Source organism: Ovis aries, chromosome 2 (assembly GCF_016772045.2).
Source record: "Ovis aries strain OAR_USU_Benz2616 breed Rambouillet chromosome 2, ARS-UI_Ramb_v3.0, whole genome shotgun sequence".
Taxonomy (NCBI): domain Eukaryota; kingdom Metazoa; phylum Chordata; class Mammalia; order Artiodactyla; family Bovidae; genus Ovis; species Ovis aries.
This window is the reverse complement of record NC_056055.1, coordinates 71,343,471-71,355,750: the sequence shown is the minus strand read 5'-3', so window position 1 is coordinate 71,355,750 and position 12,280 is coordinate 71,343,471. Positions and strand designations below refer to the sequence as shown.

Here is a 12,280-nt window from a genome sequence, read left to right as displayed (position 1 = left end):
AAAGAATGCTCAAACCACCACACAATTGCACTCAACTCACACGCTAGTAAAGTAATGCTCAAAATTGTCCAAGCCAGGCTTCAGCAATATGTGAACCGTGAACATCCAGGTGTTCAAGCTGGTTTTAGGAAAGGCAGAGGAACCAGAGATCAAATTGCCAACATCCGCTGGATCATCGAAAAAGCAAGAGAGTTCCAGAAAAACATCTACTTCTGCTTTATTGACTATGCCAAAGCCTTTGACTGTGTGGATCACAACAAACTGTGGAGAATTCTTCAAGAGATGGGAATACCAGACCACCTGACCTGCCTCCTGAGAAACCTGTATGCAAGTCAAGAAGCAACAGTTAGAACTGGACATGGAACAACAGACTGGTTCCAAATTGGGAAAGGGGTACATCAAGGCTCTATATTGTCACCCTGCTTATTTAACTTATATACAGAGTACATCCTGAGAAATGCTGGCTGGTTGAAGCACAAGCTGGAATCAAGATTTCCAGGAGAAATATCAATAACCTCAGATATGCAGATGACACCACCGTTATGGCAGAAATCAAAGAAAAACTAAAGAGCCTCTTGATGAAAGTGAAAGAGGAGAGTGAAAGAGTTGGCTTAAACCTCAACATTCAGAAAACTAAGATCATGGCATTTGGTCCCATCACTTCATGGAAGATTGATGGGGAAACAGTGGAAATAGTGACAGACTTTATTTTGGGGGCCTCGAAAATCACTGCAGATTGTGACTGCAGCCATGAAATTAAAAGGCGGTTGCTCCTTGGAAGAAAATTTATGATCTACCTAGACAGCATATTAAAAAGCAGAGATATTACTTTGCCAACAAAGGTCTGTCTAGTCAAAGCTATGGTTTTTCCTTTGGTCATGTATGGATGTGAGTGTTGGACTGTAAAGAAAGCTGTGCGCTGAAGAATTGATGCTTTTGCACTGTGGTGTTGGAGAAGACCGATGAGAGTCCTTTGGACTGCAAGGAGATCCAACCAGTCCATCCTAAAGAAAATCAGTCCTGAATATTCATTGGAAGGACTGATGCTGAAGCTGAAACTCCAATCCTATGGCCACCTGATGCAAAGAACTGACTTATTTAAAAAGACCCTATTCTGGGAAAGATTGAGGGCAGGAGGAGAAAGGGATGACAGAGGATGAGATGGCTGGATGGTGTTACTGACTTGATGGACGTGAGTTTGAATAAACTCCAGGAATTAGTGTTGGACAGGGAGGCCTGGCATGCTGCAGTCCATGGGGTCGCAATGGGTCGGACACGACTGAATGACTGAACTGCACTGTGCTTTCAGCCTCCGCTTTGGGAAGGACCCCCCCAATGCTAGTTGGTCAAGAACAAGGGCTGAATCCATAGTATGGAGCAAGAGAGAAGTCTGGCGTCTCCTTAGAGTTATGGGCCTTGTCCATAGGGCCGGTGTGGACAGGTCACTGATGTCTCAGAGCCTCCACTCCCCTGAGAGTTAGAGCCTCTGAGCCTCGGCTCTCCTCAAGCGTGCCTTGACCACGGTGGCTGTATGTGTTCGTGAAGGTCCTGCCTTGTGGCATGTTTATTCTCCCTCTCCTCCTCTTTCCCTTACAGTTTTATGACTGCCTTTCCCAGCAGCAGAATGTGATGCGAGATTTTGTGATGACAGCCACTTACCACAGAGCCATCCTCCAGAACCACACTGACTTTAGAAATAAGGTAATGCTGGCAGCAGTTTATTAATCTCACATCACTTTAAGAAGCCTTATCAAAAACTGGACTCAAAATTCAGCTTTAACTATGTACCTAATGGAAAGAATTAAAAACAGGTATTGAAATAACCATTTGTACATGAATGATCATAACAGCACTGTTCACATTAGCCAAAAAGTGGGAGAATTCCAAATGCCCATCAACTGATGAATAGATGACCAAAACGTGGTGTATCCATATAGTGGAATATTGTGAATATTGCTTATATTTATGGAGAAGGCAATGGCAACCCACTCCAGTACTCTTGCCTGGAAAATCCCATGGACGGAGAAGCCTGGTAGGCTGCAGTCCATGGGGTCGCGAAGAGTCAGACACAACTGAGCGACTTCACTTTCACTTTTCACTTTCATGCATTGGAGAAGGAAATGGCAACCCACTCCAGTGTTCTTGCCTGGAGAATCCCAGGGACCAGGGAGCCTGGTGGGCTGCCGTCTAATGGGGTCGCACAGAGTCGGACACAACTGAAGCGACTTAGCAGCAGCAGCTTATATTTATATTGTTCATAAAAAGGAATGTACTGCTGATACACGCTGCATTGCAGATGAACTATGGAAACATGGTCAGTGAAAGAAGCCAGTTACAAAGCTCATATGATTCCATTTATAGGAAGTATCCAGAATAGAAATCCATGGAGAGAAGGCAGAGTGGTGATTCCCAGGGGCCAGGGGAAAGGGACTTGGGGCATGGCTGCTTAGTGGGTACAGTGCCTTTTGTGAGGGGCTGAAGATGTCTTGCTGAATGTAATGGTTGCATATCGTAGTGAATGTACCAAAGCCCACTGAATTGAACACTTTAAAATGGTTAATAGCTAATTGTATATTATGTGAATTTTACCTCAAGAGGGAGTTAAGCTTTGAGTGCCAGGAACTCGAGAGGCTGAATGCACTGCGCTTTGATGCACAGAACAGGTTAGGAGCTTTATTGCTACATAATGAATAGCTCTTATTGTATCACTTTACTTCACTTTTTTTTCATAGACTCCATAAGTGCCTGCATTTATTTCCTTCACAAAATGGATCTGAATGAAGAATGATTGCTAACACATGGTACAAGTGTTGTCCATTATTTTCCTACCTGTTAAACAGCCAAAGTGTTCCAAATACTATATAGCTCATCTCAGAAAACAAGATCAGGGGTCAGTGAATCAGCAGTCCTGGGATCTAGTTTCATATTTTCCCACTTACTAGCTTTGTGGTCTTAGGCAAAGCATTAGATTTCTCTGAACCTCAGAATCTCATCCCCTGCCATAGTCGCTGTAGATCAGTGGCCTTTGAAATTTGCAGCATTAATTCTGCAGGAGGAATGTGGTAGAACAGTGAAATCAGGATCTCATCCCTGTGTTCACACATGTTTACAAAGTTGTATAGATGCTCCTTTCATGAAGAGATAGTTTCGTTTTTTGTCCTTCATCTCTGCGCAATCCTTGGGATGCATTTCGATCAGTAGAATACGACAAAGATGACGTTGCATGCATTTCAGAGCCTCCGTCTTCATGAGACTTCTGGCTTCATTCACCCCCTTGGCACACTGAGACCACCATGATGACAATTAGCCCCATCTAGCTCACTTGAGATCGGGAGGTCAGGTGGAGAAGTGAGGCAGTCCAGTCAGGAGCCAGTACCAACTGCCAGACTGATGAGTGAGGCCAGGCTGGACCTTCCTGTCCAACCACCTCTCCAGCTGAATGCAGGAACAGGAGTGAATCCAGGCAAGCCCCACAGAGAAACTGCCCAGCCTTCCCACAGAGCTGGGGGAAATAATATATCAGTTCTAGTTTAAGCGACTAAATCCTGATGTAGTTCATGGTGGTGAAACAGTTCATTAAAGCACAGAAGAGACATATGAAAAAGTAGTGACACATAGGCGCCCAGCTTGAAGTTGATTTGCGCATGATTTGTTTTCTGCTCTCATGTCCATTCTGCTATTGAACCCATCAGAGAACTTTTCATTTTGGTTATTGTATTTTTCAGTTCTAAAATTTCCATTTGGCTCTTTCTTTACGTCATGTATTTCTTGACTGAGACCATTTATTTTTCCCTTGAATCAGTAGTGTTTATGATTGATGCTGGGAGCTTTTTTTTTTTTTTTTTTTTTTTTAAATAATAGTGACTTGAAAGATTTGCCAGGTAATTCTAACATCTGTGTCACTGCTGTGTTCACTACAGTTAATTATCTGTCCCCAGGAAATTGGTACTTCCCTCAGTCTTCCTGTGCCAGGGAATTTTGGGTTGTTTTCCATACATCTTGGTTATTATATTATGAGACCCTGGGTCTTGTTTAAAGCCTATGGAGAGTGTTGATGTTTCCAATTGAGGATTCGTTCAGCCTGGTTAGGCTCACACCACTAGTTGATCTGCTGGGGGCTCTGGTTTCCACGTCATTTCACCTTTCAAAGTGTTCACGGTGCCATCTGGCTCTATCCCATGTGCATGTCACCCAGTGGTCAGTCTGGCACCTCGGTAGAGTTCTCAGAGTTTTGATGTGCTAATTAAGATCAGATCCATGCATATACAGTTTGAGGGTGAATGTTGGGGTTTCTTTGCCCAGTTCCTTCCTCTCCATGTCTCCCTGGTACTTTCTGGTTCCCTGAGACCACTTTTAGTCTCTGGCCAAAAGGCTCCCTCTGCCACGCACGTCCATGGCCTTGCCTAGGTATCACCAAGCAGAGAGAGGACAAAGAGAGGAAAGGAAGCAATGGGGCTTGGTCCCTGCCTTTCGGATCTGTGGCACCATTGAAGGCAGAGGAAGTGTCCCTTCTCTGATAGTGTGGGCTAATGTGATGATATGACTCCTTAAGATTTCTGGGCTGGAGCATAGAAGAAGGTAGGAAAGGGGAAAAGAAAGGAAGGGTGGGGAGGGGAAAAGAAAAAAAAAGAGCAAGGGAAAAACTAGAATTTTCACACTCTGTTTTGGCATTAGGGGTTCCCTTCTCCTAGCTAGAGCTCTCTTGCCTGCACCCTGGCCTCCTCAGCTGGTGTGTTGAGTTCAGGCCCCAGTTGAGGGTAAGGAGATACATGGCTCAGTAGTATTTGAAACTCTGATCATCTTCCCCAGTCTCCCCACTACTGTTGACTTTTCAGAGGCTTCAAGTAGCTGCTCCATGCATTCTGTCCAGGTTTTATAGCTGCATTTAGTGAGACAGTCAGAGTGAGGTGGGCTTTCTCTGACTTACCCAAAACTGCTGCTGCTGCTACTAAGTCGCTTCAGTCGTGTCCGACTCTGTGCGACCCCAGAGATGGTAGCCACCAGGCTCCCCCGTCCCTGGGATTCTCCAGGCAAAAACACTGGAATGGGTTGCCATTTCCTTCTCCAATGCATGAAAGTGAAAAGTGAAAGTGAAGTCACTCAGTCATGTCAGACTCTTAGAGACCCTATGGACTGCAGCCCACCAGGCTTCTCCGTCCATGGGATTTTCCACGCAAAAGTACTGGAATGGGGTGCCAACGCCTTCTCCTAAATTATTCCTGCTGCTGCTGCTGCTGCTGCTAAGTCGCTTCAGTTGTGTCCGACTCTGTGCGACCCCATAGACAGCAGCCCATCAGGCTCCACCGTCCCTGGGATTCTCCAGGCAAGAACACTGGAGTGGGTTGCCATTTCCTTCTCCATACCCAAAACTAGACATTTTCAAAAAATCAAACACAGGTACTCTGGTGGGCAAGAGAAGAAGGTATGACCAGAAATGGCCTTGTCTGATCAAAGGGTCTCATGTGTTGAGGCACCAGGACCCTTCTTCTGCCAGTGGGCATTCCTGGTTAACAGTGAGGAAGTAAACATTCCTACTGAGCAGGATCAGTTACGATAGGTAGGCATGATGAGGACAGGAGGACAAAGCTTGTTTTTTCTCACACCCTACCTGGTATTCAGAATTGTGGATAAGCAGTCTAACTGACCTGTCTTACAGTTATCTTGACAGTTGATATAATTCAGCTGTCAACTGTTGGTTGCTTCTTGATGGTTTGAAGAGGCTTCTTGGAAGTAATACTTTTGGGAAACTTCTCTCCTTCTGAAATTGCTTAGTTTTAATCTCTAATCTATTTTCTTTAATCTATAGCCTATTTTCTATGTTATCTATAATCTGTTTTTAATTCGTATTGTAACTTTAAAGACCATTCCCCAAACTACTACTTATCTGCATTTGATGAGTTTTTCACAGAATCTCACAGGGATTTTGTCACTTTACTATTTCATTTGTATTTCTTTTCATCTATGAAAACAAAGATATTGACCAGATCATCTCTAAGGTCACTCCCTCCTCTAACCTTATTGGATTCTATGAAATACTTTCTTCTTGCCAGCCTGGAATGGGTTTTTCTGACAGTGAAATAAAATAGGCATCCATCTGTTGGGGTTTATGAAGGTGATAACGAATGACATGTTTGATAATTAATTATATCCCTTTCCCCCTCTGAATTCTGACCCAGTTTAGAAATAGACACAGATGTCAGGTAGAAATCACAGTATCAGCTTTATTGTTGGCAGTGCTGTTTGCAGTATGGGGCTTGGACATGTGTCCAAGATTCCCACCCATTTTCCCCCAAACTAAACTTTTCCACTCACTTGTGTTCTGAATGTCTGGTCTACCTAGACAGGTCCCAAGCCCACCCAGCAAGCTTCCACATGGGAGACTCAAGAACACATGCTTGGGCAGAGGGTAGACAGGCTGGCCCTTCCAAGTACCAGCGCTCTACGAGCTCAGACTGGTTTCCGGCATCACCAGGCAGATAGGTCACTTCTGTTATGAGGTAAAAAGGGGAAGGGGAGGTGAGCTCTCTTGTTTCCAGTCCTATCCACTTCTGAAAGTATCTCCTCCCCTCTGAAAACTGAAAGAACAAGTTATCCCATTTGTAATGTCCCAGGAATCCCTTCAGTCCCAGACAAACCAGGATGGTTGGTCACCCTAACTCCAGACCTACCAGATCCACCACAAACCCCAGAATGTTTTAAAGTCCATCTTTGTTTGCTTCATCTTACTGAAGACCATCCTAAAATAACCCTCTCGAGTCTATGGAGGATGCTATGTTTTCACTAAGTTCTTGTCTTCTTGCTCATTGAAGCTGATTACCTAAAAGGGCTTGGGTTTAGAATGATAATTTTTTTTTGTTGTTTTCAGTCACTAAGTTGTGTCTGACTCTGCAACTCCATGGACTGCAGCATACTAGGCTTCCCTGTCCTTCACTGTCTCCCAGACTTTGCTCAAACTCATGTCCAGTGAGTCAGTGATGCCATCCAACCAGCTCATCCTCTGTCACCTCCTTCTGCCTTCAGTCTTTCCCACCATCAGAGTCTCTTCAGTCCCAGTGGCTATTATTTATTGAAGAACTTAGTATATGCAAGCCCCACACCAAGAGCTAGCTTTTCATACACTATTTCCTAGTTCAGGATGCTGTAACAAAATACTCTAGACAGCATGTCTTAAGCGTGTCTTAACACAGCATTGATTTCTTATAGTCCACGATCATTGTCCCTGTAGAGCTGGTGACTGAGGGTTCTTTCCTGGTCTGTGGACAGCAACCTTCTTGCCATGTCCTCACATAAGAGGGACAGGAAGCAAGCCGTCCTCTGTTTCCTCTTATAAGGACACTAATCCCACCATGATGACTCCGCCCTTGTGACCTAATCACCACCCAAAGGCCATGTATTCATATTCCTTCACCTTGGGGGTTGGGGTATCAACCTGTGGATTTTGGAGGGCACAAAAATTCCGTTGCAGCAGTTTTTTGGTTTTTTTTTAATCATTACAGCTTAGTTAGAGACTAGTATTTTTGCCATTTTAGAGATGAGAGAGCTAAGACTTGGGAATGTTGATAATTTACCTGAATTTATACAACTAATAAATGAGAAGGCCAGAAGTTGAATCCAGGTAGTGTACATAACCTGTGAAAGGGAGGTTGCTCATGGGAATGTTGGCTGGAATTGCAAAGAGAGACTTTTGTTTCTCTGGGCTTAGGATGGAATGATTGTGGTTACTTAAAACATCCCCATGCATGTATGAGGCAGCATTGTACTGTGGTTAAATTCACGGGTTTTGGAGCCAGATAGCTGAGTTCAAACTCCAACTTGGCCACGTACTGTGCACCTGCCATAGACCTTTATCCTGTTTGCCTCGAGATCTTGACAGGCTATCTACCTGGGCTTCCATTTCCTTGTCTGTGAGAGCAGCAGTTACTTCCTAGAGTCCTTGCGAGATTAGGATGATACACTGCATAGGAAGTGCTCAGTACATGGCCTCAAATATCAGCTCAGTCCTTCGTAGCAAGTATTATTGTTATCAATGATCTCAGGGATGGTGCTGAAGTTTCCACCTCAGCAATAATTTTAAATCTTTCGAATCTTGATTTTTCATTCTGCCTCCTCCATGCAGTTTTAATGAAAATCCTTCCTTGGCAGGAGCACTGCTGGCTGAGAACTCCATTTGGAATCTGTCCAGGAAACTGACCCTGCTGGAACCCACTCCACTGCCCTCCTCAGAGTTTCTGTTAATTGCCATCTGGCTATTCTTAGTGTCTTTGAGTATGCGTTCAGAACAAGCAGGGAAAGTCCATCCTGCTGAAGGTGTGGGGCTATATGAGCTGTAGGGTTTTAATTTGGAAATGTTTTGACACTTCATTTGTCAGGGCACCAGTTGCTGGAAACTTGTGAGAGTAAGTGGGAGCTGGGAGCTTATTATTTAAAGAAAAAAATCATTTTCAGTAAGGAGAGAATCCCCAGCTGCTTTGTGCATCCACAAGTGAGGTGGACTTAGACAGAAGGGATTCAGGGATTTAAAGGCTTAAAAGAAAACATAAATAACTACAACAAACATGCAAAGCCACCTGTTCCGATTGTCAGATGATGTGCAGATTCGCAGAGCCTGAGCTTCTGGCTTGTCCAGTGTGAGTTTTCTTTGGTGTGAACTTATCATCAGTTTGGTTGAGTATCTGGACCTGATCCTGCTCTGAAATTCTCTGACTTTAAAACACTACTGCCACTTTGTTTGTTCAGCCTGGTGCGTGAATGAGGGCCAGCCTTCATCACAGAGGGAGTAAAGGCCTCAGCACATGCCTGCCAGATAGTCATGTTGACACCTGTTAGAACAGGTCTCACTTCCTGAAAAAAAAGTTAAACTGTTTAATGAGGTATGAAGCACAGACAGAAAGCTGTACATATTTAATATATACAACTTGATGAGTTTGGGGATACGTATACACCCATGAGAGGCTTCCCATGTGGCTCAGTGATAAAGAATCTGCCTGCCAATGCAGGAGATGCAGGAAACTCAGGGTCGATCTATGATTTGGAAAGAACTTCTGGAAGAGGGCGTGGCAACCCACTCCAGTATTCTTGCCTGAAGAATTGCAGGGACAGAGAAGCCTGGTGGGCCACAGTCCAATGGGTTGCAAAGAGCTGGACACGACTGAGCATGCACACATGCAGCTATGGTGTTGGTAACTCTAGGCACTAAGCTGTGAAATAGATGTCTAGGAAGTGAGAGTGATTCATCCTCCATAACTGAAACTTTGTACCTTTTGACTAATACTTTCCTGTTTTCCTCTCTCTCCAGCCACTGGCAACAACCACCATTCTACTCTGCTCCTGTACTATACACTACTTCATATACGCGAAGTCATGCAGCATTCATCCCTCTGTGTCTGATTTATTCCACTTAATATAATGTCCTCCAGGTTCATCCCTGTTGTCGCACATGGTATGCATGCATGCCTGCGTGCTCAGTCATGTCCTACTCTCTGCGACCTCATGGACTGTAGTCCCCGAGGCACTTATGTCAGTAGGATTTTCCCAGCAAGGATACTGGAGGGGGTTACCGTTCCCTTCTCCAGGGGTTCTTCCCAACGCAGGGATCAAACCCATGTCTCCTGCATAGGCAGGTGGATTCTTTACCACCGAGCCACCTGGGAAGCCCCATGTCATACATGGCAAGATCTCCTTTTTTTAAGACAACATAATATTCCATTGTGTGTGTATACCACATTTTCTTTATCCGCTCTTCACATCCTCCACTTCACACCCCTGAGTATTGTTAACCATTGACAGCAGAATCCTCATTTAGAGCTCTGTATGAAAGTGGGAAGAAAGGAAGTGACTCCTGCTAGGTGCTTTGCATATCTTCTCTCATTATAATCCTTGTATGTTAGTCAGGGTCCTTAGCTGCCAGCATCAGAAACCAACTCTGCTGACTTAAGAAAATAAAGAACAAAAAGAGAAAAAAGAATTTCCTAAAAGTATGCAGATCATCAGACAACTAGGCATGGAGGCTATAAGATCAAAAATAATTTCCGAAATCATGCTACAGAATTGATCTCTGGGAGACATCAGTGTAGCCGAATGTAGACGCCCCAGCATACATAGCTTCACCTGATACTACCCTTGAGTGATGGCCTTAGGACCTTTCTCTGTTGCGCTGCTAGAACCTGGAGATGGCCTTGACCTCACCAGCGTGGATTCTGTGCTGTCTGAGTCTATGCACTGTTGGTTTCACATGCAAAGTGCATCTTATCTGTAGAGCCTCAGTCATGCCTCGGATGCTGGGAAAGAGTGTGAGACCCTTGCAGCTTCCCAGGCTGGAGGTGTGTGCCTCCAAAGTGGGCCATTCCCCCAAGCAAAGGAAGAGGGTTCCGATGAGAGTTCAGAGAGGCACCAAAGAATGGTAAACGCCAACCACACCACCTGAGAAATTCAAGATATGTTATTAGCCTCGTGATATAGATAAAAGGACCAGAGATACACAAATTTAACTGACTTGCGTGAAGGTATATGGCTCCTAAGTGGAAGAGCTACATGTAAACTCAGGTCTGCTAGGACTGCACAGTGATTTTAGGAGCAATGTAGAGTCATTCTTTTTATGTTCTGGGTTGGTAATCAGACTGATATATTATTTATGTGATTTTTGGAATGTGTATGAGGATAGGATGTGATTGCGAAAAACAGTCTCTGCGATACATGTACACATGTAGATGTATCTGTTTGGTGTATACTATGTTTTTTGTGTATATCATGTTTGTCTGTTTTGTGTATGTATTATATTTCCCTCTGACTTGGACTTTGGAGGCTGTTACTTTCCTGGGGCTGTCATAACAAATTACTGCAAACTGGGTAGCTTAGAACAACAGAAATTTATTCTCTCCCAGTTCCAGAGGTCAGAAGTCCAAAATCAGGGTGTCAGCAAGCCCATGCTCCCTCTGAATGCTCTAGGGGAAGATCCTTCCTCGCCTTTCCCTAGCTTCTTGGGGTTGCTGGTGGTCCTCAGTGTTTCTTAAAAAATGCATCACTCCAGTCTCATCTTTGTCGGGTAGCATTCTCCCTGTGTGTCTTATGTCTCTGTGTAAACCTCCCTCTCCTTGTAATGGCGCCAGGCCTTTAGGGCTCTCCCTAGTCCAATTATGATACCTTAATTTGATATATCTGTAAAAACCATATTTCCAAATACAGTCACATTACGGATCCTGGGTAGACACGAATTTTGGAGGACACTACTTCAGCCTGGTGCAGAGGCCAAGGTTCATGTTAGATCGTCTGCCACGAAAACTCATCCCTGAGATTGATCCTCTGTAGTCCAGGTGAGGAGGTAGAGGGAGAAAATGGATCTTGGTTTTAACGGATCTCTTTGGCCCCTGAAGTCCTGAGGGGGCCCCCGCGAAGATTTCCTGAATGCGAGTGAGTGAAGCAGATGGTGTGTCTATGCCAGGATTCTCCTGAGCTTGGATAGACTCTGCTCCTGTGAGGGCACTGGAGAAAGATGCCAGAACCAGCACAGGAAAGTACTTTCATTTGGTATGAAAGCAAAGTGCAGCTTTCAAGGCGAGCCAAGAAGACTGAATAAACAACAATCACAGCCTGTTTTTCAGGGCATTTGGAAAAGAGGGAGCTAGGGGCTTTAATGTAGTAGATGGATTTTCTAGTCAAGATAACTGCTCCAAGCCAGTCTCTGTACCTTTCAAGATGCTGACATTTGACCTTAATCGTTTGGAAGTCAATTTTAAAATGAGTTAAGAACACTTAACATATGATGACTGTAAGAACTGAATGAACTGCTGCACCAGTCTCAGCACAGCATCAGAGTTCTGTGAACACACTGGGGAATCTGAATCAGGAATCATCAGCACTGCAGGGGTATGGTTTAGCTGGGCTTGCTGGGGTGAACTAGGTTATGCAGCTGTAACAGTCAGTCCTCAGACCTCTGTGGTTTAAACCAGTAGAGCTTTATATATTGCTTGTTTAATCCACTACGGGTTAGCTGAGGGCTGTGTTTTGTCTCATTCTGACCCTGAGACCCAGGCTGAGGAAGCCGCCTCCATGTGTGACATGGAGAAGGGGTATGTGGCAAAGCACACGCCTCATTCTTCAGTCTTCCTCCCAGAAGTGACCCATCTTAACTCCTGGCACATTACATGGGCCAAAGCGAGCCATGTGTGTGCTCAGTCATGTCCGACTCTTTGCAACCCACAGGCTGTAGTCCACCAGGCTCATGGCCATTCCTGATTTCCAAAGGGCAAGGGATGCAGTTCTGCCATGTGCCCATAAGGAGAAC

The 12,280-nt window shown here is 44.6% G+C and overlaps 1 protein-coding gene across 1 annotated transcript in view; it reads left to right on the top strand.

The window, feature by feature from the left end:
* The window catches only part of LOC121818643 (histone-arginine methyltransferase CARM1-like), a 290,088-nt gene that overhangs the window by 134,007 nt on the left and 143,801 nt on the right, over nt 1-12,280 (top strand). The window contains exon 5 of the mRNA XM_042243405.2: nt 1,597-1,701. Within this exon, the coding sequence (XP_042099339.2) occupies nt 1,597-1,701 (105 nt within the window). The remainder of the gene's footprint in view (nt 1-1,596; nt 1,702-12,280) is intronic.